Source organism: Ictalurus punctatus, chromosome 12 (genome assembly GCF_001660625.3).
Source record: "Ictalurus punctatus breed USDA103 chromosome 12, Coco_2.0, whole genome shotgun sequence".
NCBI classification, from domain to species: domain Eukaryota; kingdom Metazoa; phylum Chordata; class Actinopteri; order Siluriformes; family Ictaluridae; genus Ictalurus; species Ictalurus punctatus.
Genome location: NC_030427.2, coordinates 6,776,834 through 6,803,710, shown reverse-complemented (window position 1 = coordinate 6,803,710; position 26,877 = coordinate 6,776,834). Strand labels below are relative to the sequence as shown.

The window sequence follows — 26,877 nt, the reverse complement described above, 5'->3', positions numbered from 1 at the left end:
TTTACCCATCATGAGATGTTTCTTGTGTGACACTTTGGTAACGAAAAGCTTTTTATATACCATCAATTTACTAACCCAGCTGATATTAATTTGCACAGATAGGAGGTATAATTACTTACGGATTTCAGTTGGTTCCTTGCCCTACTTTGCCTTTGAGAGCCGCTTTTTCTTAGCATGTTCAATACTTTGTGTACTGTGTCATTCCACTTTATTACAAATGACTTTATTTATGGACTTTAATGTTGTGACTTCTTAATATTTCCAGATTTCTTGAGTTACTGCTGATGCCTGATGAAAATTTCATGTGTATAATCTCAATGGAAATGTATTTACTGAAATGTTGACACGTTCAATACTTATTTCCCCCACTGTACCTGTCTTTGTATTATTTGTATTTATTTATTTATCTAATTAAAATGGCCACATCTTCAGTACTCATGCCTCCCTGCATCAGGCCTATGGCATGTTCACGCAGGTCAGCAGGAACCCTAGACATCTTTGTTCTGGTGTTTTTCAGAGTCAGTAGAAACGTCTCCTTAGTGTCCTCAGTTATTGTAACTGTGATCTTAATTGCCTACCGCCTGTAAACTGTTAGTGTCTTAAGGACTGTTCTACAGGTGCATGTGCAATAATTGTTTATGGATTTTACAAAATTAAGTTTAAAATACAGTCTCCCGAAACAGGGATGTTTCTTTTTTTGCTCACAAAAGTGAGTACACCCCTCACATTTTTGTAAATTTTTGATTACATCTTTTCATATGACAATACTGAAGAAATGACACTTTGCTACAATGTAAAGTAGTGAGTGTGCAGCTTGTGTAACAGTGTAAATTTGCTGTCCCCTCAAAATAACTCAATACACAGCCATTAATGTCTGAACCGCTGGCAACAAAAGTGAGTACACCCCTGAGTGAAAATGTCCAAATTGGGCCCAATTAGCCATTTTCCTTCCCTGTCCTGTAATAAATATACACACATCATGTCAAAATGCAGGTCTGGCTGAGTATTCATGTAAACACATTCGGTTATGTCTTAGGTGAATGTAAGCAGTTGTGGGTAAAAATCAGAGGTGTGTCAATACAGTATATTGGATGTGTGCATTAGGTCTTAAAGTGACAGCAGTCTAATAAACCTGATTTCTGTGTCATTGATGTTAATCGGACAACAAAAGACCAACTCTGCCCCTTTTGGACTTGGACTCGATTGGACTCAATTACTTGGTCTTGACTCAAACTCGAAAAGGTGGACTCGGACCCAACACTAGTTTACAGCTTCATAACAACACTGGGGCACATATTAGTCCAGCTAAAAAAATCGCACTTTGTTTGCGATACGTTTTCCACACCGGTCATGAATACGGTTATGGCAGTTGATAATACAGCAAGTGTTCACTGTTCCAACTTGTTTTTTTGTTTTTTTTTTATTATAACTTACTAACTAATTAACTATATAAATATAATATATATACATCAACGTCTACTACTCGTTCTCTACGGTAGCTTCCGTGTCCTAAAATCCCCGAATGCCTTGCAATGCTCACTTTGCCTGACGTCACGTTGAAATTGTCTATAATCATACTCATACTAAATAGTTTTACATCTTCAAATAAAATACAATATAAAACACAGGCATCCTGAGTTAAACAATAGTTATTATTTTATTGAAGCAAAAAAGTATCCAACACCTATCACCCATGTGAAAAACTAATTGCCCTCTTAAACTTAAAATCTTTAATTTTGCTACCTTTAGCAGCAATAACTGGAGCTCAGTCTTTCACTTACTTCTAGGAAATACTTACTCCTATGCTTTGGATTATTGTCTTGCTGCATAATCCAGTTGCGCTTGAGTTTCAGTTTACGGATTGAAAACCGGACATTCTCCTTTAGGATTTTCTGGAGTTGCCCAGGCCCAGAAGCAGTAAAGCATGCCCACACCATCACACTACCACCACCATGCTTGACCATAGGTGTGATGTCCTTTTTGTGGAATTCTGTGTTTGGTTTACGCCAGATGTAACGGGACCCCTGTCTTCCAAACAGTTTCACTTTCAACTCCTCAAGCCTCAGAACATTCTCCCAAAGGGTTTGAGGATCATCAAGGTGTGTTTTGGCAAAATACAGACAATCCTTAATATTCTTCTGGATTAGCAGTGGTTTTCACCTCACCACTCTTCCATCGATGCCATTTTTGCCCAATGTCTTTCTGATAGTGGAGTCATGAACAGTGACCTTTGTTGATTCATGAGAGCCCTGTAGGTCCTTTAATGTTGTCCTTGGCTCTTTTGTGACTTCCTGGATGCGTAGTTGCTGTGAATTTTGGAAGGTCGGCCACTTCTGGGAAAGTTCACTACTGTGCTGAGTTTTTCCATTTGGAGATAATGGCTCTCGCTGTGGTTCTTTGGAGCCTCAGAGCCTTTGAAATAGCTTTGTAACCCTTCCCAGACTGATGTATTTCAGTCACCTTCTTCCTCATCATTTCTGGAATTTCTTTCAATTTTGGCATAGTGTAAGACCATACAGTAAAATCTTTTATCCAACTTCAGTCCTGGTTTCATCTAGTCCATCTGAACCCCATTATGAATGCAGTTTCATAGATTTGTGGAATTAGTAACTACGGGGGCCAATACATTTTCACACAGGCCCAGTTGGTATTATATAACTCTTTTGCTTTGAATTTGTGGTATTGTGCTGTACGTTAGGTGGAGCTATGAAATTGAAATGTGCCAACATGAAAATAACAGATCTGGATTAACACCAGGCTTGGGGAGTAATGGAATACATGTAATGGCATTACGTAATCAGGATACAAAAACAGTGTAATCAGATTAGAGGTACATTTTGTTAAAAAAAAGGAATACTATCAGGATTCTTTTTTTTTTTTTTTTCATTTAAAATCAAAGAAATTAGTCTTTTGACATAACACAATATAGACAGCTGCTGGATATATATATATATATATATATATATATATATATATATATATATATATATATATATATAATATAAATAAAGTGCGTGTGTATAGTGTGTATATGTTTTTTGTTTGTTTGGTTATTTATTTATTGATGCGCAAAAAACACATTAAATTACAGTTCTAAATTTATAATAATAAAATCTCACTTTTACTGCATGTTATGGTTTCTGTGACTCACTGCCTTTAGGCCTATTGTTATACTTTTTTCAATTCAATTTTATTTATATAGTGCTTTTTACAATGGACATTGTCTCAAAGCAGCTTTACAGAAACATATAGACATGGTATACAGATTTTAAATATGCGAACTTATCCCAATTGAGCAAACCGGTAGTGACGGTGGCGAGGAAAAACTCCCTAAGATGTTGAGCGGAACCAGACTCGGAAGGGAACCCATCCTCATCTGGGTAACAAGATAGTGTAAATGTAAAGGAAAGTTCATTATGGTTTTATATGAAATCTGTTTGGCTTTAGAAGCACCTGTAGTCCCAGCAACCACAGTGAGTGTGTCCATCTGGAATTGGAGTAGATGAGCACTCCATCCAGCGGTAGGGCATCCGAATGGATCAGGCAGGTCCGGAGATCAGAAAGGATCAGGATCTCTAGTATCTCCATAAAATTGTGTGTGGCTCGGCAGAAGGAGAGAGGGAAAGGGAGAGATTGTTAGGACTGTGCTTAGCGTAGCAGAAAGTCTACTCAGGGTAGGCGTGAGTAAACAAATAAATTTTAAGCCTAGACTTAAACACAGAGACTGTGTCTGAGTCCCGAACACTAATTGGAAGACTGTTCCATAACAGTGGGGCTCTATAAGAGAAAGCTCTTCCCCCTGCTGTAGCCTTTGCTGTTCGAGGTACCGACAGATAGCCTGCAACTTTTGATCTAAGTAGGCGTGGCGGATCATAGAAAACCAGAAAATCGCTTAGATACTGAGGCGCGAGACCGTTTAGTGCTTTGTAGGTCAATAATAGTATTTTATAATTATTGCGTGATTGCACTGGGAGCCAATGCAGTGTTGATAAGATCGGGGTGATGTGGTCGTATCTTCTGGTTCTAGTTAGGACTCTAGCAGCTGCATTCTGGACTAACTGGAGTTTGTTTATGAACCTACTGGAACATCCAGACAGTAAGATATTACAGTAATCTAATCTAGAGATGACGAAACATGAACTAATATTTCTGCATCATGTAGTGACATTATATTTCTTATCTTAGAAATATTTCTGAGATGAAAGAAGTCTATCCTAGTAATATTATCTAATAGCAAAGCATCCATAGTAATCAATAGTATCAATAGTATCAATAGTAATCAATAGCATCAATAGTAATAGCATCAAATGAAAGACTGGAGTCAATAATCACTCCAAGGTCTTTTACTGCTCTACATGACGAAACGGAAAGTCCATCCAGATTTAATGTGATCAGAAAGCTTACTTCTATACTTATATATAAAGTAAAAAGCAGTGGGCGTAAAAGAGAACCTTGTGGAACACAGAATTTAACCTCGGTATGATTGGAGAAGTCGCCATTTACATCTACGAACTGATAGCGAATGGTCAAATAATACCTGAGCCAGGAGAGGGCCATTTTCCTTAATGCCAACAACATTTTCTAATCTATCGAGATTAGTATGATCAATAGTATCAAAAGCTGCACTAAGGTCAAGAGACACATCCCTGATCAAAGGCCAGTAGTAGGTCGTTTACTACTTTAACTAGAGCTGTCTCTGTACTATGATGAGGCCTAAACCCCGACTGATACATTTCATGTATGTTGTTGAACAACATGCATGAAATGTATCAGTTGTTACAACCTACAACCTTTTCTTGGGGAGAAAAAAGGGAGATTTGAGAGAGATCTATACCCGTCATGTCTTTGGACTGGGGGAGGAAACCGGAGTACCCGGAGGAAACCCCCACAGCATGGGGAGAACATGCAAACACCGCACACACAGGGCCCCTTGCGGGACTCAAACCCCAGACCCTGGAGGTGTGAGGCGAACGTGCTAACCGCTAAGCCACAGTATTTAATTAATTAATTAATTAATTAATTAATTAAAACAAATCCAAAAATCGAACATGTTTTTAAGCTCTAAAAATATTTTAGATCATGTTGCTTTTCTCTTGACTTTATTTACATATGTGACTTTGAAGTAATCCAAAAGTAATCAAATTATATTACTTTCATATTGTGATACTTAGATTGTGGTACTGAATAAATTATTTTTTAACGAAGTAATTTGTAACTAATGGAATACATTTCTAAAGTAACCCTCCCTCAACTCTGATTAACACATGCATTTGGGAGCCAAATAAATATGACATGACCAATGAAAATGGGCCGTTGTTCACGTTTGCCTATATGCATAATTGGATATTAATTTGTCAGAATTAATTACGTAGAAAAATAATATCAAACAGTGAAGGTGGAATTTTGTTCATTCCTGCATAAAACAGTTTTTGAATACTAGATCCAATTGCTTTGCCTGGTGCACCAGATTGATGCATTTAATTTTAAAATGTACAAAAAATTTCATGCGGTACTATGCCCCTGTGGGAAACACTGTATTTCCTCATTATTTCACTTTCAAGTAAGCAGATATAAGGTCTAGAGTTGATTTCAAGTGTGGCATTTGAATTTGGAATCTGTTGGTGTTAACTCTGTATATTAATTAAGAAGAGCTTTCACTGTCAGTAAAGCAAGCAATCATAGTCTGAAAAATCAAAACAAACTCATCAGAAAGATAGCAAAACATTAAATATGGCCAAATCAAATATTGATAAAAAAGAAAGAACACACTGCTGAGGTCAGGACCACCAAAAGGCCCGAAAGACCACAAAAAAAAACTTACAGAATAATTATTTCCCAGAAGAACAGTTGGTCAGATCAAGAACACCAAACACGAGGTAGGCGTATGTGTCAACAATCAAGAGAAGACATCAACAGATTAAATACAGCAAGTTTACTGCAAGATGTAAACCATTGGTAAGCCTCAAAAGAGGAAGATCATATTAGATTTTGGCAAACATCTAAAACAAAAAACCTGTACAGTTCTGGAACAACATCCTATGGACAGATGAGCCAAAGACCAACTTGCACCAGAACGATGGGAAGAGAAGAGCATGGAGAAGGAAAAGTATTGCTCATGATTGGAAACATACCACCTCATTTTGTGGTGTGAGCATGTATGGCTGTTAATGGAACTGGTTCCCGAAAAGGAGCAGGATGAATTCGAAAGTGTATAGGTCTATATCATCTCCGATTCAGCCAAATGCATGAAAACATATTGCACGGCACTTCAGTGAGCATCCGATTGGTAGAGCATCAGCAGGGAAGAAATACAGAGTTTGGAAATGTCTGTGGGTTCCATTGACTGCAAATGATTTGCAACCAACTACTAAACATGGCTATTTAATTCATGATTCTGAGTTTTTTCAAATGTATATCTTTTTTAAACGGGGTGGGGGAAACATGTATAAAAAGTGCTGTACATTCTACATGGTCCGTCTGATTTGGATGCAAATTCCCTTTGATTAAAGCTGAAATTCTGCACTCCGCATATCCATTATTTAATTTCAGTATAACTAGATAGCTAAAATTACAATACCCTTTTCAGTGTCCAAATATATATGGCCCTCTATACAGTCCTCTCCAAAAATATTGTAACAACAAGGCCACTTTTGTTTTTGCTATACACTGAAGACATTTGGGTTTGAGATCAAGAGATTAATATGATCAGAATTTCAGCTTTTATTTCCTGATATTTACATCTAGATGTGTTAAACAATTATAAAATGCAGACCACCAAATATTTAGATGTGCAAAAGTATTGGAACAGATATTTACTTTAAGTCTAACACTTAATATTTGGTTGCATATCCCTTGCTAGCAATAACTGCATTGGCGACACACTGATCAACAATGAACTGTAGCGTTTTTCTTCTGTGATGGTTTTCCAGGCTTGTACCACAGTTTCTTCTGGTGGTGGTTGTTTGTTTTGGGGGTTCCTTCCGTCTCCTCTTCAGGAGGTGAAATGTGCGCTTAATTGGTTTAAGGTCTGGTGATTGACTTGGCCAGCCTAAAACCTTCCAACCAAGTATTAGTAAGCCCATTCCAGAAGCAGCCATGTAAGCCCAAACCATGACACTTCCTCCACTATGCTTGACTGATGAGCTTGTATGTTTTGGATCTTTCTCCACACTTTGACCTTTCTATTACACTTGGCCTTTCCATTGGTGGAAATTAATCTTGGCTCCAGAAATTTTGTGGCTCGTATCTGTATTTCTTTGAATTCCAATCTGGCCTTCTGATTATCATTGCTAAGTGATTTGCATCTTTTGTTATGGCCTCTATATTTCTGCTCTCAATGTATTTGAACGGTTGATTGTGATACCTTCACCCCTGCCCTGTGGAGGCTGTTGCTGACTGTTGTTTTATGGGTTTTTCTTCATAGCTCTCACAATGTTCTGTCACCAACCTCTGTTGTTTTCCTTGGCTGATCTGTTTTATGTATGGTTGTTAGTAGGGATGCACCGAATGTTCGGCAGCCGAACTACAAGCTACAAGCTTGGCACACCTATTTTTGGGCAGTTTCTCCTATTCTTCTTTGCAGGACCTCTCAAGCTCCATCAGGCTGGATGGGGAACGTCAGTGCACAGCCATTTTCAGATCTCTCCAGAGATGTTCAATTGGGTTCAAGTCTGGGCTCTGGCTGGGCCACTCAAGGACATTCACAGAGTTGACCTGTGGCCACTCCTTCGTTATCTTGTCTGTGTGCTTAGGGTCATTGTCCCGTTGGAAGATGAACCTTCACCCCAGTCTGTGGTCCAGAGTGCTCTGGAGCAGGTTTTCATCAAGGAAGTCTCTGTAAATGGCTGCATTCATCTTTTCCTCGATCCTGACTAGTCTCCCAGTTCCTGCCACTGAAAAACATCCCCACAGCATGATGCTGCCACCACCATGCTTCACTGTAGGGATGGTATTGGCCAGGTGATGACTGGTGCCTGGTTTCCTCCAGACATGACGCTTGCCATTCAGGCCAAAGAGTTCAATCTTTGTTTCATCATGGTCTGAGAGGCCTTCAGGCAGGCTGTCATGTGCCTTTTACTGAGGAGTGGCTTCTGTCTGGCCATTCTACCATACAGGCCTGATTGGTGGAGTGCTGCAGAGATGGTTGTTCTTCTGGAAGGTTCTCCTCTCTCCACAGAGACACGCTGGAGCTCTGTCCGAGTGACCATCGGGTTTTTGGTCACCTCCCTGACTAAGGCCCTTCTCCCCCGATCGCTCAGTTTGGCTGGGCGGCCAGCTCTAGGAAGAGTCCTGCTGGTTCCAAACTTCTTCCATTTACGGATGATGGAGGCCACTGTGCTCATTGGGACCTTCAATGCTGGAGAAATGTTTCTGTACCCTTCCCCAGATCTGTGCCTCCATACAATCCTGTCTTGGAGGTCTACAGACAATTCCTTGGACTTCATGGCTTGGTTTGTGCTCTGACATGCATTGTTAACTGTGGGACCTTAAATAGACAGGTGTGTGCCTTTCCAAATCATGTCCAATCAACTGAAATTACCACAGGTGGACTCCAATCAAGTTGTAGAAACATCTCAAGGATGATCAGTGGAAACAGGATGCACCTGAGCTCAATTTTGAGTGTCATGGCAAAGGCTGTGAATATTATGTACAAGTGCTTTTTTTTTGTTTTTTATTTTTAATAAATTTGCAAAGATGTCAAACAAACTTCTTTCATGTTGTCATTATGGGGTATTGTTTATAGAATTTTGAGGAAAATAATGAATAATCCATTTTGGAATAAGGCTGTAACATAACAAAATGTGGGAAAAGTGAAGCACTGTGAATACTTTCCAGATGCACTGTATACAGACATACAGTCATATGGACATGACCTCGATCATTTTTGCTGATCTCAATGTTGCCCATTGTGTTTACATGTGTGCTTGATTACGTAAGAATGAATGTCACCAACATTTTAGCCATACGCTCTGCTTCTGTCTTCTCGTCTGCTCTAGGGCTGTCAAATTTCAATTTAAACTTCAAATATTTGTTGAATTGAAGATAAGATGCATTTTAATTAAAATATACTGTTGAAAAAATGATGCAAGATATTAACAATGTACTTTGAAGAAAAAAAAATCAAGAAAGAATAGTTCTAGTGTTACACTTAATCTAGTCATAGTCAGTAATGTCGAACTGACTTTTTTAAGCTGCGTAAGATGAACAGTGAATAATTAACTTACTCAACCACATCCTATTCAGTTAATCAGACAATTACAACTTGCTTCTGCTTGCAAAAACTGACCTTTTTAGTCATAACAACTTACAAAAGAATTATTTCCCAGAACAGATCAGTTGGTCAGATCAAGAACACTGGACCTGGCCTGAGTCTAGGTCAAATCTTTTTTGATTTTTATAATTTTATGCACTTTAATTAAAAAATAAATGCACTTTGTTAACAGCCAGTTTTTTCTTTGTAATAAACAATATTACACAGTCTGTTTGGTTTGTATTAATTTATGTCCTCTTGTCAACTGTTCATTTAAAAATCTGGTCTTCACTAGTATTTTCTATAAATATATAAGTTTAATAAAAACAAAGAATTGAAGGAAGGTGTACTTTCTTTTTCTTATGACCATACACAGATGTTCAGGTGTTCAATGTGTTTGAGGTCAGGGTTCTGTGCAGGCCAGTATCGTTATTCCACAACCTTATGATCTATAAATCATATATACTATAGTAGTGATTCGAATAAACATATCGACAAAAATGCAATGAACTGTGTGGTACTCACCCAATTGCAGCTTTTGCAAAAATCTAATTGCCCTCTTTCTGTGTTTTTAGGTCCATTTACAGATGTGGTGACTACGACTCTAAAGCTTGCTAACCCGACAGATAGAAATGTGTGCTTTAAAGTGAAAACAACTGCACCACGTCGCTACTGTGTGCGTCCAAACAGTGGAGTGATTGAAGCTGGAACCTCAGTTAATGTCTCTGGTAAATAATTCAGTTGATCCAACTGAGCTTAATTTGATTATTGATCTTGATTAATTTGATTTGATCTTGCATCAAAAACACAGAAATTAAAATTGGCTATTTTTTAAATACCAATTTAAGTAGGTATCACTTTGCATTCAGTTATTTCATTTGCAGATTTCATTTCAAATGCAGTTATTTCATTTGCAACATTTTAAAATGTCTTTCTTCCTACATGAACAATTAACAAGACCAGTTCATGTTTGCAGTACCACAATGTAGGGCTTTTTTGTCGTAATGTAGCCTTTTTTATTTATTTTTTATTTATTTTTTTTATTGCAATCTGCATCTTAGCTGGGCATATGTAACTCTTTTAAAGACCAACAGTTGGACCCTTGGAAAACTTCACATATATAAGGCACAGGGAATATCAGAGAACTTAGAGTCCACATGGAGGAACATAACACAAGTTTCTGTGATGTTACGCTATGACACAAGTGCTAGTTTAAGCAATACATTTGTGGCAGCGGGGGCGTGATCCAGCATCGGCTGTGGACGGAGAGGAGGCAGGTTGGACTGGCAGGTAACACGTAATGATTCTCACCTGCATGTAATTAGTGAAAGCTGATTTGTTTGTGTCTCTTTGTGCCTTCAGTTGTTCTCCAGAGAAGCCAGAGAGTGAAAGAGAAAGTCACCCAGCACAGAGCCATGTGTGTGCACGTGTGTGTGTATAAAATAAAACTGCTAAAAGGGGAAAGTAAAAGAATAAAGTGCCTTTTGAGGTGTTCCGAGCCTGCCACCAGCTTCCTCATTCCGCAACCGAACCTGGGGAGTGTTACATTTATGCCGAAACCCGGAGCTTGAGGAAGAAGCACCGTCATGGAATCCTCACCACTGGCTGAGGTCAGGTCTCTCACCAGCCACCACTAGACCCAGCACCAGGCCCTCCTTCAGCTTTGACAAGACCAGGAGCAGTGCGTCCAGGCCCTACTCGAACCCCAGGCGGAGGACCGGTAGGTACTCCAGAGCCTGGTCCAGCAAGTGGGCTACTCCTGTCCAGGGAAGCCCAGCCCATGGACAAATGGCTCCCAAACCTGCTGGAGTACCTGTCCCTGAAGCGGGCGATTTTGGAACGGGTTGGCTGCACCCCTGAACAACACTGTCAGCATTTCTGCTCGCTGACACTCCAAGTGCGACCATCTATTCATGTCTGCCCAGCAGCTCCAGGACACCTGCCGAAGATGTCTACTGTCCCCCCCCCCTTCTTCTCGTTCTTCCCCCTCCTCTCCTCGCCCTTCACCGTCCCTGCACTGCTGAAATGAGGGCCAATTCCCCTGAAATGAGTTCTGGACCCCGGGGTGTCTGCCACTCCTTCCCTTTCTCTCCACAAAGGTAGAACCATCCACGCCCAAGAAGACTGAGGCACAGTCCAGTCAGGTCTGCCGGCACGGTTGGGAAGCCAGGCAATTCCAGGATAAGCATGCCTTCATGGAAGCAGGAATGCTGATTTGGGTCCCTGGTGTGCTGTGGACCTCCCCAATTGAGTAGGAACGTATTGCCTTGTCAGTGAGTATACAAGGGAGTACACTTCAGGCCTTGGTGGACTCGGGATGTAAGCAGGCACGATTTTGTGATGTGATGGTGACATGTGCAGATGGATATTCACGAGTTTCCCCTGACTTTATGTGAAATTTCCATCAGGGAAATTACCTCTGGAGCAGACTTGTGACAAAACCCTCAGGCACGCCTTTGTCCAACTGAAAGTAATTGTTGGTCAGTGAGTTCAGCCCAACTTTCTCCTTTTCCTACTTCGCAATTATTAACGATAAGTTCTACTGAGTGATGCAGGACACTCAGACAAAAGAGTAAACGACCCAGTTGTTGGTCCCGAAGAGCCGTTGGGAAGTGTTATTCCAGGCAGCTTGCCATAATCCAATCGCTGGGCATCCAGTGCAGGATAAAACACTGAACTCTCTCATGGCCCATTTCTGTTGGCCGGGCATTTGCTGCGATGTTTGCAGATGATGTGCAGCATGTTGCAAATGTCAGCTTGTGAATCTTGCGGCCACCCCAAAAGCTCCATTGTGCCCACTACCATTAATCGAGGTCCCCTTCGAAAGAATTGGTATGGACCTTGTTGGGCCATTAGAAAGGTGCATGTGAGGATCTTGCTTGGTGCTAGTCTTGGTGGATTATTCACTGTGATGTCCAGAAGAAGTGTAATATATCACCACATAGCGGTCCGAGTCGGGATCGGGATAAATTACTCACAAAGACCCTTTGAGGTCACATGGCGAGTTGGAGAACTCGACTATAAGATTACGTGAGCAGATAGAAGTGATGCAATTCAAATTTGCCACCTAAATCTCCTAAAACTGTGGTGAGAGGTGGTTCCTTTGGCTCTGGCGATAGTAGTTCCTGAGAGGGAGGAGCTGGGACCAGAGGTAAGTCTAAAAAGTTGGGCCCAATTCACTCCGATTCCCTGTGGAGACCACCTCTCACCATCCCCGAGAGAGCACAGGTTTCCAGGTTGCAAAAAGACTTGTCTGTGTTTTTGCCTCTATCTGGTCACACTGACCTCATAGAACACCAGAGACTCCTCCAGGTGTGGTTGTACGCAGCTGCCCAGTGACTGGAGCAGCCCAGTGGACTTTAGAAAAGTCAATGCACTACAGCTCCAACAACACTTCGATAATAATTGATTATGAAAATCATTTTCAACGAATCTCATTATCGATTAGTTGGTCTGCGCGCGGCAACGGGATATATTTACTCATCACATTACTTCTGTTTCGAAAACACGCTTCGGAGAGTAAATATTAAAGCTGTGTCCCAAATGAAGTACAATTTACAAACAATTGGGAAGGTGCTATAATGCATATTACCAAGATAATTGATTGTCACATGAATAACAACAGGCCTTTTATTTTTAATCTTAAACATTTTGCCATTTGTAAGGCAGTATTTTTGCACAGATAGTATTTTAAGGCAGTTGCTAATTAACACTCAAATGTTCGTCACAAATTAAATGTAAAAAAGTAGAAAAAAATAAAATTGTACAATACAAATTTCCAGGCTTAAACGTCATAATAATAAACTAAAACTACCAAATAATAATAAACTAAAACTACCAATAATCTGTGCAAATGAGACTTTTGCACAGATGAGAAATGCAGACTTTTTTCTGGGTTACATTTTCCTTTTAAGAGCAGTGATTCTATTCTTCACAAACAACTTAACAACTAACCAATCCCTGCCTTTCAGTGCAACAGGCTCAGCTTTTATACAGGCCTCACAATGTTTTTTTTTTTTTTTTTTTTTTTTTCCTGGCACTGCAAGTTTTGATGGACCTGTACAGATGTTTTTCAACCGCTTTCACTTCACTGGTCTCCCATTTCTTTACCACCTTAACACCTGAACAAATGCAAGACAAAGTTAGTCAAAACATACAATAACTTTCAATTTCATGAAAACAATCCTGTTTGTTTATCAGACAATACCTTTGGGAACAGATGTGGTACTGGTTGGTTCTATTGCTTGCTCAGATGAGGTTTCCTGGGCTTGCTCTGTAGCTGGTTTCAGTTCTGCCTCAATATCTACTTAAACACAGAACAAGTGCACTCTTTTTGAATGCATCCTAAACGATTAAGGATTATTATTATTACTATAACAACTACAGGTTGTGCATTTTCTGAAGAATACAGTGATTGTGGAGCTTAAAATGTGGTCACTATGGTGTTGCTAGGTGGTTGTGGATACAATTATACATGTTAAGATGCTATTTACATGTACCCAGTCATTTGGGATTACATAAAGGCCTAGCTAACCTTCTGTCTCCCATATAACATACTTGCCCTATCAATAGATAAAACCTACTTTGGAGCCACCCACATCACAGGCTTTTCACTGGAGTAGACACCCATCTTATCTGGTGTTTCACCGAATTAAGCCTACAACACCACCAGAAGGCTCAACAGTAACAAGCCCCACAGGCACCATCAATGCATGCTCAGTGCCACTGGTTACGCCACTCTACCAGTCATTGATGAGGATGTTTCCGGGCAAAAACTACACCATGAAGACAAAAACACCCCAAAAACACACAGGAGTGCTTTTCATGGGCTCTATATATAAGGGAGTAAAGCTCACCTTCATTTGATTCATTCTGTGTTCCTGACAGATCTCTTGACAAATCTGAACTCTGAACAAGTACAGCTTCTATTTAAACAACTACTACAATGATAATATAATATGACACCACATAAATCCGTATGTTAATCATATACATTTCGAAACTCCATCCAACATACCATCTGCATCAATGTCAATTTCGTCTAGGTTCTTTCCACTGAACTCCCCAAGTCTTCCTGTCTCTAATGCCATCAAAACTTTGCTTATCTTGGCCATCTGGAGAGTGCCTTCAGGACCTCTGTAATATTCTCTGTGTACTCTCACATCATGCCTTAAAAAGTCAGCCAGCTGATCCAATTCTGTATTATTGAGGTTCAGAACATTGGACAGTGTTGCTATGCATTTACAGAGCTTAGTTGATGAAAGTGCCTTTGGATTCTTTGCTCCAAATTCTAACCCTGAACTAGGAATGCAGACTTTTGTCATGCTATTACCAGTTCTCTCTCTCTCTCTCTCTCTCTCTCTCTCTCTCTCTCTCTCACTCTCTCTCTCACTCACTCACTCACTCACTCACTCACTCACTCACTCACTCACTCACTCACTCACACACACACATACACACACACACACACACACACACACACACACACACACACACACACACCCACCCACCCACCCACCCACCAGAATATATATTATTTATTTAGGACTGTAGTTTAATTTGGTGCTTTCTGTGCATCCATAACAAATAGTGCATAAATTGTGTGTATGTGTGTGTATATATATATGTGTGTGTGTGTGTGTAGTGTGTATATATATATATATATATATATATATATATATATATATATATATATATATATATATATATATATAATGGGTGTATTTATTTATTTATTTATTTATTTATTTATATAATATATAAAATCATATTTATGCATTATTTTTTATGGATGCACAAAAACCAGTCCTAAATGAATAATAAAACCTTTCACCGCACCTTATGATTTCTGTTACTTGCTGCCTTTAGACATATTATTTTACTTGTTTACTTTTGATCATAGTGTTTTAATTAGACATTACAGATTTTACTCACGCTCCCACTCTGTATCACCGCGTCTACAACGCAGCCTCGTTACTAACAGATCACTTCCATTATAGTAAACGACAGAATTTACACTGCAAACGTGCAAATACGCCATATAATGACAATAAACTTACATTAAACTAAACCTTTTAAGCAGCTTGCACCAGTTTCCCCTGCCCCTTACACATTTTGGATATTTGGAGCATTTTGGATATAAACATAACTTTGTGCTTGTGCAGCACTGTTTGATCTCCGTGGTGCTTAATATAAAATGCTCCCTTCCTTAGAGGACTTTTTTCCTCAGTCACTTGACGATGTTCCATTTGAGATATTACCTTTCTACAATTCACACACTAGACAATAGAGTTCGTAGTGCATAGTGTAAGTGTACAGTGCTTCATTTGGGACACAACTTTTAGTTTTTGCTCTCCCAAGCATGTTTTCGGAACAGAAGGAACGTAATGAGTAAATGTACTCATTGTGGGTGATAGTGGTGTTTGGAGTGGGGGAGTCAGCTATAGGCCAGATGGCTCCCCAGCCTAAGTTGGGCAGTGGGGGGTATGTGTCAGCTGGGACAGTGTCTCTGGACGGAGAAAAGGCAGGTTGAACCGGCAGGTAGCGTGTAATGATTCTCACCTGCATGTAATTAGTGAAAGCTGATTTGTTTGTCTCTTTGTGCTTTCAGTTTTCCACCAGAGACAGAGAGAAAGCCACCCAGCACAGAGCCCTATGTGTGTGTATAAAATAAAACCGTTGAAAACTGATAGTAAAAGAATAAAGTGCCTTTTAAGTTGTTCCAAGCCTGCCTCCAGCTTCCTCAGTCCCTACCCGAAGCTGGGAAGTGTTAGAACATTTGTATTGCAATCTTTTGCAATATCACTAGACAAGACACCACCTCAGAAATATCGTTACTTTGTTTGTATAAATCTTCTAAAATTGTAGTACCTTTTTCCTTTTTGTCCTCTCTTATTCCTGTCTGCAACTAGATTTCTTTCCTCTGGCTTTGAATCAAAATAGCAGACTAACATTGAGTATTAGATCCAAAACTCATTGGGTTTTTTTGTTGCCTTGTTTGATAGAGAGAGGCAGCTGGCACTTTAAGGTAAATTCCAGAGAATAACGTCTGCTTTTTTTTAAATCTCATAATTATAATAATTAATTATATTTATTTCCAATAAACATAGGAATAAAATGGCATATACATTGAAGCCCTTGGTTCTTCATTTCCCAAATATATTGGAAACGTTTGGTTTCTCTCAAGCTTTCTTACTCATATCATCTCAGAGTGTTTTTCTTTGCCAAAGTCAACTCTGGCTTGTGGATAAATCTAAATCTATATCCGGATATGTGCAAAGCTGCTTTGTGACAATGTCCACAAAATGTGTGACAAAAAGCGCTATATAAATAAAATTTAATTGGACATTGCTTGATGAATTTAGCCTTAAGAGAATTTGACTTTGTCCTACGCAGATACAGTGGGGGAAATTATTGTATGTGTGTAATATTGAATGTGTCAACACTTTTCAGTAAATACATTTCCAGTGAGGTTATTCACCAGACATCGTTCTTACCTCAAGAAATCCGAATATCCAAATAAAGAATTCACAACATTAAAGTCCATAAATAAAGTTGTGGAATGACACAGGAAAAATTATTGAACATGCTAAGAAAAAGCAGTTCTCCAAGGCAAGGTAAAGCAAGGAACCAGCTGCAAAAAGTAATTATACCTCCCATCTGTGCAAATTAATATCAACTGGGTTAGTAAATTGATGGTCTATAAAAAGACTTTTCGTTACCAAGGTGTCACACAAGAAACATCTCATGATGGGTAAAAGCAAAGAGCTCACCCAAGACCTTTGCAACCTTCTTACTGCAAAATATATTCATGTAACCAGATACAGATGTATTTCAAAGCTACTGAATCCTCCAGTATGCACCATTGGGGCCATTATCTGCAAGTGGAAGCAACATCACTCTGTCATCAACCGGCCATGCACAGGAGCTCCTTGCAAGATTTCTGACCAGGGAGTCAGAAGAATAATCAAAAGAGGAGCCAAAGAGTCAAGGACCACTCAGAAAGAGCTCCAGAAACACTTGGTGGCTGCATGTGCCATTGTCACAGAGAAAACAATAGGCAATACATTACATTTATGGTATTTGGCAGATGCCCTTATCCAGAGCGACTTGCATTTATCTCATTCATACATCTGAGCAACTGAGGGTTAAGGGCCTTGCTCAAGGACCCAACAATGGCAGCTTGGCAGTGCTGGGGTTTTGAACTCACAACCTTCTGAGGAGTAGACCAACACCTTTACCACTGAGCTACCACTGGAGGCAATGCGCTCCACTGCTCATGCTCACCCCGGGAGACTCCATTACTAAAGAAAAGGCACGTCGACGCTCGTTTAAAGTTTGCTGCAACTCATTTGGACAAGCCTATGAAATACTGGGAGAGTGTAATCTGGTCAGACGAGAGCAAAATGTAACTTTTTGGCTGTCATACTACACACCATGTTTGAAGAAGAAATGGCACTGCACATCACCCTTAAAACATTATACCAACAGTGATGTTTGGAGATGGAAGCATCATGATGTGGGGCCAGTAGGCTGTTTTTCATCACATGGTACTGGCAGACTTCATATAATTGAAGGAAGGATGAATGGAGCCCTTTATCAAAAGATTCTTAAGAAGAATCTGCTGCCATCCACCAGGATGATGATGAGACATGGGTGGTCCTTCCAGCAGGACAACAATCCAAAGCATACAGCAAAGGAAACTTTCAGTTGGCTTCAGAGAAACAAGATAAAAGTGTTAGAATGGCCAAGTCAATCACCTGACTTGAATTCAATTGAGCAAGATTTAAAGACAATATTTTTAGAAGAACGGGCCAAAATCACGCCTGAATACTGCGGCCCATTAATTTCTTCATACAGGAAGCGTCATTAAGCTGTCATTACAAACAAAGGCTTCTCCCATAAGTATTAAACAAATTTCAGTTAGCGTGTTCAGTACTTTTTTCCCGTGTCATTCCACTTTATTACACATAACTTAATTTATGAACTTCAATGTTTGGATTTCTTTATATATGTGGATTTCTTGAGTTTACACCAAAGTCTGGTGAAAATTTAATGTGAATAGCCTCATTGGAAATATATTTACTGAAAAAAATGTTAACACATTCGATACTTATTTCCCCCACTGTATTTATAGGATTGATTTGGAATGACATTTGAATTTAAAACTGGCATTTAGACGATTTAGATGATTCCATCATTTATTATTTTATTGTATCATTTAAGCTTTTGTTTGTCATTTGAAGGGCATAATTTTTATTACTTGTGACTCCTTTATTGCTTGCAGTATGTAATTTTAGTTGCTACCACCTTGTTTATTGTTAGGCCTGAGTAAGTATGTGTAGGACCCTGGCATGTATTGGTGGGAAGGAGTACTGCAGCTGATTAAACCCAACCTCCCCAATTAAATTTTTTGGCTCTTGGGGAGGCTGAAATTGTCGCTGTCTTATTACTTTGGGGACACACCTACCCATGGCTCAAGTGGAAGCCCAGATACACTTCCACCTGCCCATCTCTTTGGATTTGCTGCGAGTCCTGTCCATGTCAATGATGAATTCTATTGAAGAAGAACTCGATCAATAGAAGGGGGCACAGTGGCGCTTTTGAGGTGGTCAGCAGATTCACCAGCTGACATATTCGCAACATGCCGCACACCACGTGCGAACATCGCTGTGAATGCCCAGCCAATGAGCCATGGGCCATGAGATGGGTTAGTGTTCTATCCTGCCCCAAATTCCCAGCTATGGGATTATGATGAGCTGGAATGAATACGGCTCTTTGGTACCAATAATTGGGTCATCTCTTCCTTGTTTGGAGTGTCCTGCATCACTCTATATAACCTATCCTTAATTACTGAAAAATATACGTGGTTAAAGCATTACATTAGTCTGAATTTGCTGACCATCAATTACTCTCCCTTGGTCAAAGGCATGCCTCATGGCTGCTCCAAGGGGAAATCCGCACGGGGAATTAATGCAAAGGGTGGAGGGGTAGTGGGCTGATGTATACCTGATGTATACTTGTGTAGGCCTGATGTATACTTCCTTGTATACTCACTGACGTTCCTGCTCAATCGGGGTGACCTGCAGCTTGTCAGGGATCTGGATCAATGTTCCTGCTTCCATGAGGTTCCAGGGGATGGTTTTCGTGTCCTGGTAAATCAGTCACAGGGATCTGGAACTGGAGGGGGAAGAGAGAGAGGAGGAGGAGGAGAGACACAAAGAGAGATAAACCGGAGTCACCACCAGGTGATCCACTACTAGCTGGAGGTCTTCATCCAGGCATGCCACTTGGTGGCATTGAACCCACTCCACAGTTCCTGCAGGGAGCCATGCAATGAACTGCTCCAGCACTACCAGTTCGAGAATTCTCTTGGTGTCCTGCCACTCAGTCTGCATTCACCACCAACAGGAGTCCTTGAACTGCTGTGAAAAGACAAACAGGTGGCCAGCGCGCACACTAAGAGCTCCACAAAGGCCTCTGGATCGTCCATGGAGGACATCATAAGCGTTGGTGCTGCAGCTACAGGCGTGGCTGGTTACAACACATCTGGAGCACCAGTCAGTTCTCAGCCTGCACCTGCACAGTTGCCTCGTATGACTGCTATTGTTCACAGCTCAGGTCGGGTAGGGCCTGATGTGTTTGGTGGAGGCTGGTACTTGACGAACTCAGTAAGTGGAGAAGTTTCCATGATGGCATCTGTTACCTTCTCCCTTGGTTTCGGCACCACTATAGGACCCTGTCGTGTGTGGGTGGGAAAGCGGACTCAGACAGGCTGCTTTCGACACAGTTTCATGCTCTTATTTATTTGTTTTCCAGTGCCCTTCCAAAAACCCAGCAAAAAATGCACCAAAAAATGTCACAGGTTCCACTCCCTATTCCACTTTCTCTTTTGCTGTTTATGGCAGCTACGGAAAGCACAAAGAAACATAAATAAATAGTTTGGCGGTAATTAGACACAGGTGAGAATCATCATGCGTTACCTGCTGGTTCAACCCGCCTCCTCTACGTCACAACTGACACTTGGCCATGCCGACCTGCCACTGTATATTTATATACAGCATCTCTGTTTCACCTTGGCCTGTCATATCTGTTCTGTGTACTGCTCAGTTGACATGACCCAGATCGTCCTACGATTTAAAATAGCCAGTAATGTTGAATGTAAACAAAGCAGGGTGGAAAATTGCCAACACTAAACGATGAACAAGGCAGATGAAAATGCTTGCTTAAATGAAAAAATGACAAATGACAGAGGTAACAAAAATTACTCAATTATAATGACTATCATTACATTTCTATAGACAACTGAGATTTTAATTTGCTTTTATATTACCTTTCTTTTTATTAAAGGTTATTTGTTACTTCCACCCTGCTGTGTGGCAACCCTGTACCATGTAAATTGTGGTTTTGTTGTATGAATTATTCTGAAAGGAAGACACGTGTTGATAAATGATGAGCACTGTGGATATTTTATAAAATTAGCACTTTGATTGCATTTTGATGACCCTGATTTTAAGTCACATTTTAATTTAAAATTCACAAGAAAAAGGCAGAAGTAAAATTGACTACTGTCAGTATAAATTAGCTTACTGTAATGGTAACCAGATAACATCGCAGCTACAGATTTAAAATAATGCTATCCATAGCCAGAATTTTATTGTAGAAGGGAAAAAATCCCTCATATTGGCTCTTCAGTGGTTAGTAGTCAAACTGTTTTTGGCCATTTTCAAATAAATTTTTGATGTCTTTTTTGCAGTTATGCTGCAGCCGTTTGACTATGACCCCAACGAGAAGAGCAAACACAAATTTATGGTGCAGTCTTTAATGGCCCCACCTGATATGACTGACATGGAGGGCCTGGTGAGTACTCATCCAAAAGTAGTAAACTAAGGATTTTATAACACGGGACTAAATTTCAGAACTGTGTGTAGAATATGCTGTGTAGAAGCAGTAGTTTTAATGTTATATTGCTATTTTATTATCACAGTTTACCAGTAACAATATGACATATACCAGGGGTCGGGAACTTTCAGCGCTGTTCAGACTGACAGGGGCATGTATTTTGTTTTCTGAATGATTTTCTCCTTGTTCAGGAAATCCGCAGACATTTCAGTTGCCATACTCAACATGCATGACTTTACATATCCTCCGTCAGTAAAAGGTTTTCCTTGCCTTATAATCTCAAATAAGCCAGCAAAGCATTCATCCTGGAGCATTCAGGCTTCCAGTTGCCCCTGTCCTTGCCTGCAGCTGCTGCTGTCCGGCTTGCAGTTTACATTGGGGCTCCGTGCATGCCTTCCTTTGGCTTTCGCCCACCAGGTACTTTGCTGCAAAAGCGGTATGGTGGGTTTCAAAACGTCTCTTAACTGTTGATTTTTTTTTAAATGAGGCAATACATTTTGTGCAAATCAGACACAGTAGCGCACCAAAGCTTTCAATAAAATTCAATCCAGTCGAGTTGAAATTTTTGATGCTCTTCTGAATTCTTTCTTTTCGCCATCTCCACAAACTAGATAGGTAGCTGCTTGAATTTGGGCGCGAGAGGTTACCATGGAAATTTGATTGGTGCCGTGACCCGTGCATGCAGCACTGCATACGTGCACTTTCCGGAACAGCTCGAAATATATCATTGTAAACTGACTTTTCATTAACTTCGGTAGTCTGTAGAACAAAGGAATAGTAATTGACTTTGCATTTATTTTCTGCAGTTTAGTCCATTCATCTAGAATGGCTTTCAACTAGATTTTAGAAATGTGGCTGTGGGGATTTGCCCAGTTAGCCACAAGAGTATTATTGAGGTCAGGCACTGATGTCATGTGAGAGCCAATATATACACCGATCGGTCATAAGATTAAAACCACCTGCCTAATATTGAGTAGGTCCTTCTTGTACCACCAAAACAGCTATGACCCGTCAAGGCATGGACTCCACAAAACCTCTGAAGGGGTGCTGTGGTATCTGGCACCAAGACATTAACAGCAGATAAGTCTTGTAAGTTGTGAGGTGGGCCCTTCGTTGATCGGACTTGTTTGTTCAGGACATCCCAGAGTTGCTCGATCAGATTGAGATCTGGGGAATTTGGAGACCAGGTCAACACCTTGAACTCTTCCTCATGGTCCTCAAGCCATTTCTTTCAGTGTGGCAGTGTTGCAGGCGCATTAGCCTGCTGAAAGAGGTCCTGCTGAACTACATGTCAAAGTAACAGCCACATGAATGTTAGAACCCAAGTTTACCCAGCAGAACATTGCCTAAAACATCACTCTGCCTCTGACGGCTTGCCTTGTTTCTCTTTTCTGTCTCCTATTCAGGAGGTGAAATGCATGTTCAATTGGTTTAAGGTCTGGTGACTGACTTGACTAGTCTTAAAAGCCTTCCACCTTTTCCTTTGATAAAGTCCTTTTTGTGTTGCCAGTGTGATTTGGGTCATTGTCTTGCTGCAAATTAGATTGGATGCATTTCTCTGTGAATTGGCAGAAAATATTTATGTAGACTTCTGAATTCTTTCTGCTGCTATCATCATGAGTTGCATCATCAATAAAGATTAGTAAGCCAGTTGCAGAAGCAGCCAAGCAAGCCCAAGCCATAATACTTTGTATGTTTTGGATCATGAGCAGATCCTTTCTTTCTCAATACTTTGGCCTTTTCATCACTTTAGGGTAGAGATTAATCTTGGTTCCAGAACATTTGTAACTCATCTCTGTATTTCTTTGTGAATTCCATTCTAGCCTTCCTATTCCTATAGCTGATGAGTGGCTTGCGTCTTGTGGTATGACCTCTATATTTCTGCTCTTGAAGTCTTCTTTGCACAGTGGATTGTGATACCTTCACCCTGCCCTTTAGAGGTTGTTGGAGATGACACTGACTTGTTTTTTCGGTTTTTCTTCTTGCTCTCAGAATGTTTATCAACTGCTGTTGTTTACCTTGGCCAACCTGTTTGATGTCTGGTTGTTAGTACACCATTGGATTCTTTCTTTTTAAGGACATTTCAAATTGTTGTATTAACTATTCCCAATGCTTGTACAATGATTCTGACCAATTTTCCTTCTTTTCTCAGCTTCAAAATGCCCTGCTTTTCTCCCATGGACAGCTTTCTGGTCTTTAAGTTGGTTTATCCTTTTTAACAACAAATACAATCTTCACAGGCAAAACCCAGGGCTCACACCAAGAGTATACATTCAGAGCTATTAAATGCTTAAACAATATTTTTGATCACTTGAAAAATTGAGTGGTTTCAAACAGTGTGCCATGTTCTAGATGTAAATATCAAGAAATGACAGCTGAAATTCTGATCTGTCATCTCTTATACTTTTGATTTCAAGCCCTAATGTCTTTTAGTGTCTAGCAAAAACAAATATATTGGCCTTGCCGTTCTAATGCTTTCATGAGGAATGTATATAGAAGGGATTCCAATTCGTCCCAAAGGTATTCAAGGCAAGAATTCACACCATGCTATTTCTACCTCCTAGGGATCCAACCAAATATGAGTACATTCAGATTGAACAGCTACTGTGTGCTAAACTGATACAAATAAGTGGCACACTTTTATTTATTTGTTTGTTTGTTATTTATTTTTGCTAAAGTAGCTCAGCCTAAATGCTGCCTTACTGAGCTCCAAAACAAAACCTTATCTGCCATATTTCTAAACAAACTGCCCCTAAATTCAAAAATGAAGTATGCTTTTATTTAGAGAGTCATCACTCCATAAAGCTGAAACAGACCACATGTTGTGTAAAGGGGGGCATGTCTCCGCTGGGGTATCAAAAAATAGTCATATAGGTTATAATTAACTTTAATTATAAGTTAAATGCTGTGAGTGGCATAAAAATAAAATTGACATAAACCAGTATTTATATACAGGTAGGAAAGGGAAAAACATGATATAACAAAGATCAGTGGAGAAACAGTACGGCTGTATTTTGAATAAAGTGCAGATATGTGTAGTGGTGTATGTGCAATATATGCTGTGCAACATCAAGCTGAGGTAGCAGGTGTAATTCAAACAAGTACAAGCTGCTAGTCTATGTGTTGTCCTTGTTGAGGGCCTGAATGGCCTGTGGGAAGAAGCTCCTCCTTCATTCTCTCCATCTTGGCCTTCTGGGAGTGGAAGCGCCTCCCTGACCACAACATGCCCATGTTAACAGGTTAGAGCATTCATGCTATACACCGATGTGGCGCAGCCAGTGCATTGCCGTAGCGGTCCGGAAAAGTAGTGCAGCGATTTGTTTCTGCACCAGGTCTGTTATTGCTGTGCTGCACTTGCTGATTAAAATGACAACACATAATTTGTGGTCAAAATGAACACAAATGTAGTAGTTACACCATAAATGCATATAATTAAGGGATACTAATGTTTTTCACAGTCATCTTATTACTTTAAGCCCGAGGTAAAGCAAAGAAACCACTTACCAGGAGTTGCAAAAATAACTAATGCGGTAAGAATTATATCTGAAGTATATTTTTTAATGTGAAATACAATACGGTCATTATATTGTGTGTGGGTGAGGGAGAAGACACTCGCATCTCAGCAGAAATCACGTGACAGGCTGGTTATTGGAGAAAGTTGTGTATGACCTGTAGGATTTCTTGTGTAACGATTTAAAGGCAAAAGAAAAGACATGGGAGGCATTTTTCATTTAAAATGTTTGACACTACCTTTTCATGTAAGAGAAGTACCATATTTAAATGTTTTGCCACTTACTTGAGCTGTGTGTGTGTATGTATGTATGTATGTATGTATGTATGTGTGTGTGTGTGTGTGTGTGTGTGTGTGTGTATATATATATATATATATAAGTTTATATATATATATAAAGAAGTTTGTTTGAATTCTTTTCAAATTTATTAAACATTGTACATAAGTATTCGTAGCCTTTGCTCAATACTTTGTTGAAGCACCTTTGGCACCAATTACAGCCTCGAGTCTTTTTGAGTATGATGCTACAAGCTTGGCACGCCTATTTTTGGGCAGTTTCTCCCATTCTTCTTTGCAGGACCTCTCAAGCTCCAACAGGTTGGATGGGGAGCATCGGTGCACTGCCATTTTCAGATCTCTTCAAAGATGTTCAATGGGGTTCCAGTCTGGGCTCTGGCTGCGCCACTCAAGGACATTCACAGAGTTGTCCTGTAGCCACTCCTTTGTTATCTTGTCTGTGTGCTTAGGGTCGTTGTCCTGTTGGAAGATGAACCTTCACCCCAGTCTGAGGTCCAGAGTGCTCTGGAGCAGGTTTTCATCAAGGATGTCTCTGTACATTATTGCATTCGTCTTTTCCTTGATCCTGACCAGTCTCCCAGTTCCTGCCGCTGAAAAACATCCCCACAGCATGATGCTGCCACCACCATGCTTCACTGTAGGGATGGTATTGGCCAGGTGATGACTGGTACCTGGTTTCCTCCAGACATGACGCTTGACATTCAGGCCAAAGAGTTCAATCTTTGTTTCATCATGGTCTGAGAGTCCTTCAGGTGCCTTTTGGCAAACTCCAGGCGGACTGTCATGTGCCTTTTACTGAGGAGTGGCTTCCATCTGGCCATTCTACCATACACTAGACTTCCATCTGGCCTGATTAGTGGAGTGCTGCAGAGATGGTTGTTCTTCTGGAAGGTTCTCCTCTCTCCACAGAGACACACTGGAGCTCTGTCCGAGTGACCATCAGGTTTTTGGTCACCTCCCTGACTAAGGCCCTTCTCCCCCGATCGCTCAGTTTGGTTGGGCGGCCAGCTCTAGGAAGAGTCCTGCTGGTTCCATACTTCTTCCTTTTACGGATGATGGAGGCCACTGTGCTCATTGGGACCTTCAATGCTGCAGAAATGTTTCTGTACCCTTCCCCAGATCTGTGCCTCCATACAATCCGGTCTTTGAGGTCTCCAGACAATTCCTTGGTCTTCATGGCTTGGTCTGTGCTCTGACATGCATTGTTAACTGTGGGACCTTATATAGTCAGGTGTATGCCTTTCCATGTCCAATCAACTGAAATTAACACAGGTGGAATCCAATCAAGTTGTAGAAACATCTCAAGGATGATCAGTGGAAACAGGATGCACCTGAGCTCAATTTTAAGTATCATGGCAAAGGCTGTGAATACTTATGTATGTGCTTTTTTTGTTTTTTATTTTTAATAAATTTGCAAAGAAGTCAAACTAACTTCTTTCACGTTGTCATTATGGGGTATTGTCTATAGAATTTTGAGGAAAATAATAATTTAATCCATTTTGGAATAAGGCTGTTGCATAACAAAATGTGGAAAAAGTGTAGTGCTGTGAATACATTCCGGATGCACAAACGATTGAGACTATTTGGAGTGAATTTGGAGCGTGGTGGGGGAGCTGAGTGACCACAGAATGACCTATAAATATTCTTTTAATATCTTTGTGTTTATATTTTAATATTTAAATATTCTTTTAATATATTTCTGTTGGGTGGGGGCCAACTTCACTAATATTCTCAGAAGTCCAAACAGAATGATGACTGAAATGAAGTCTGGTAGAAGGGAGGTTTCAAAAGTTGGCGAGGCTCTAGGCTGGGTCTCTGAGCAGATGTGGTCTGGTCTGGTTTCCCTGGAGTCGATTGGGGAGAACTCTCTGATGGCTCTGGAGACCCCCGTCGCCTTTGTCTCTCCAATGAGAGGAGT

General features: G+C 40.3%; 1 protein-coding gene across 2 annotated transcripts in view; it reads left to right on the top strand.

Moving 5' to 3' along the window:
- Positions 1 to 26,877, top strand: part of vapb (VAMP (vesicle-associated membrane protein)-associated protein B and C) — a 38,903-nt gene that overhangs the window by 1,871 nt on the left and 10,155 nt on the right. For both annotated transcript variants that reach the window (XM_053684237.1, XM_047158987.2), the window contains exons 2-3: positions 9,826 to 9,978; positions 21,006 to 21,109. In XM_053684237.1, coding sequence (XP_053540212.1) covers positions 9,826 to 9,978; positions 21,006 to 21,109 — 257 coding nt within the window. The remainder of the gene's footprint in view (positions 1 to 9,825; positions 9,979 to 21,005; positions 21,110 to 26,877) is intronic.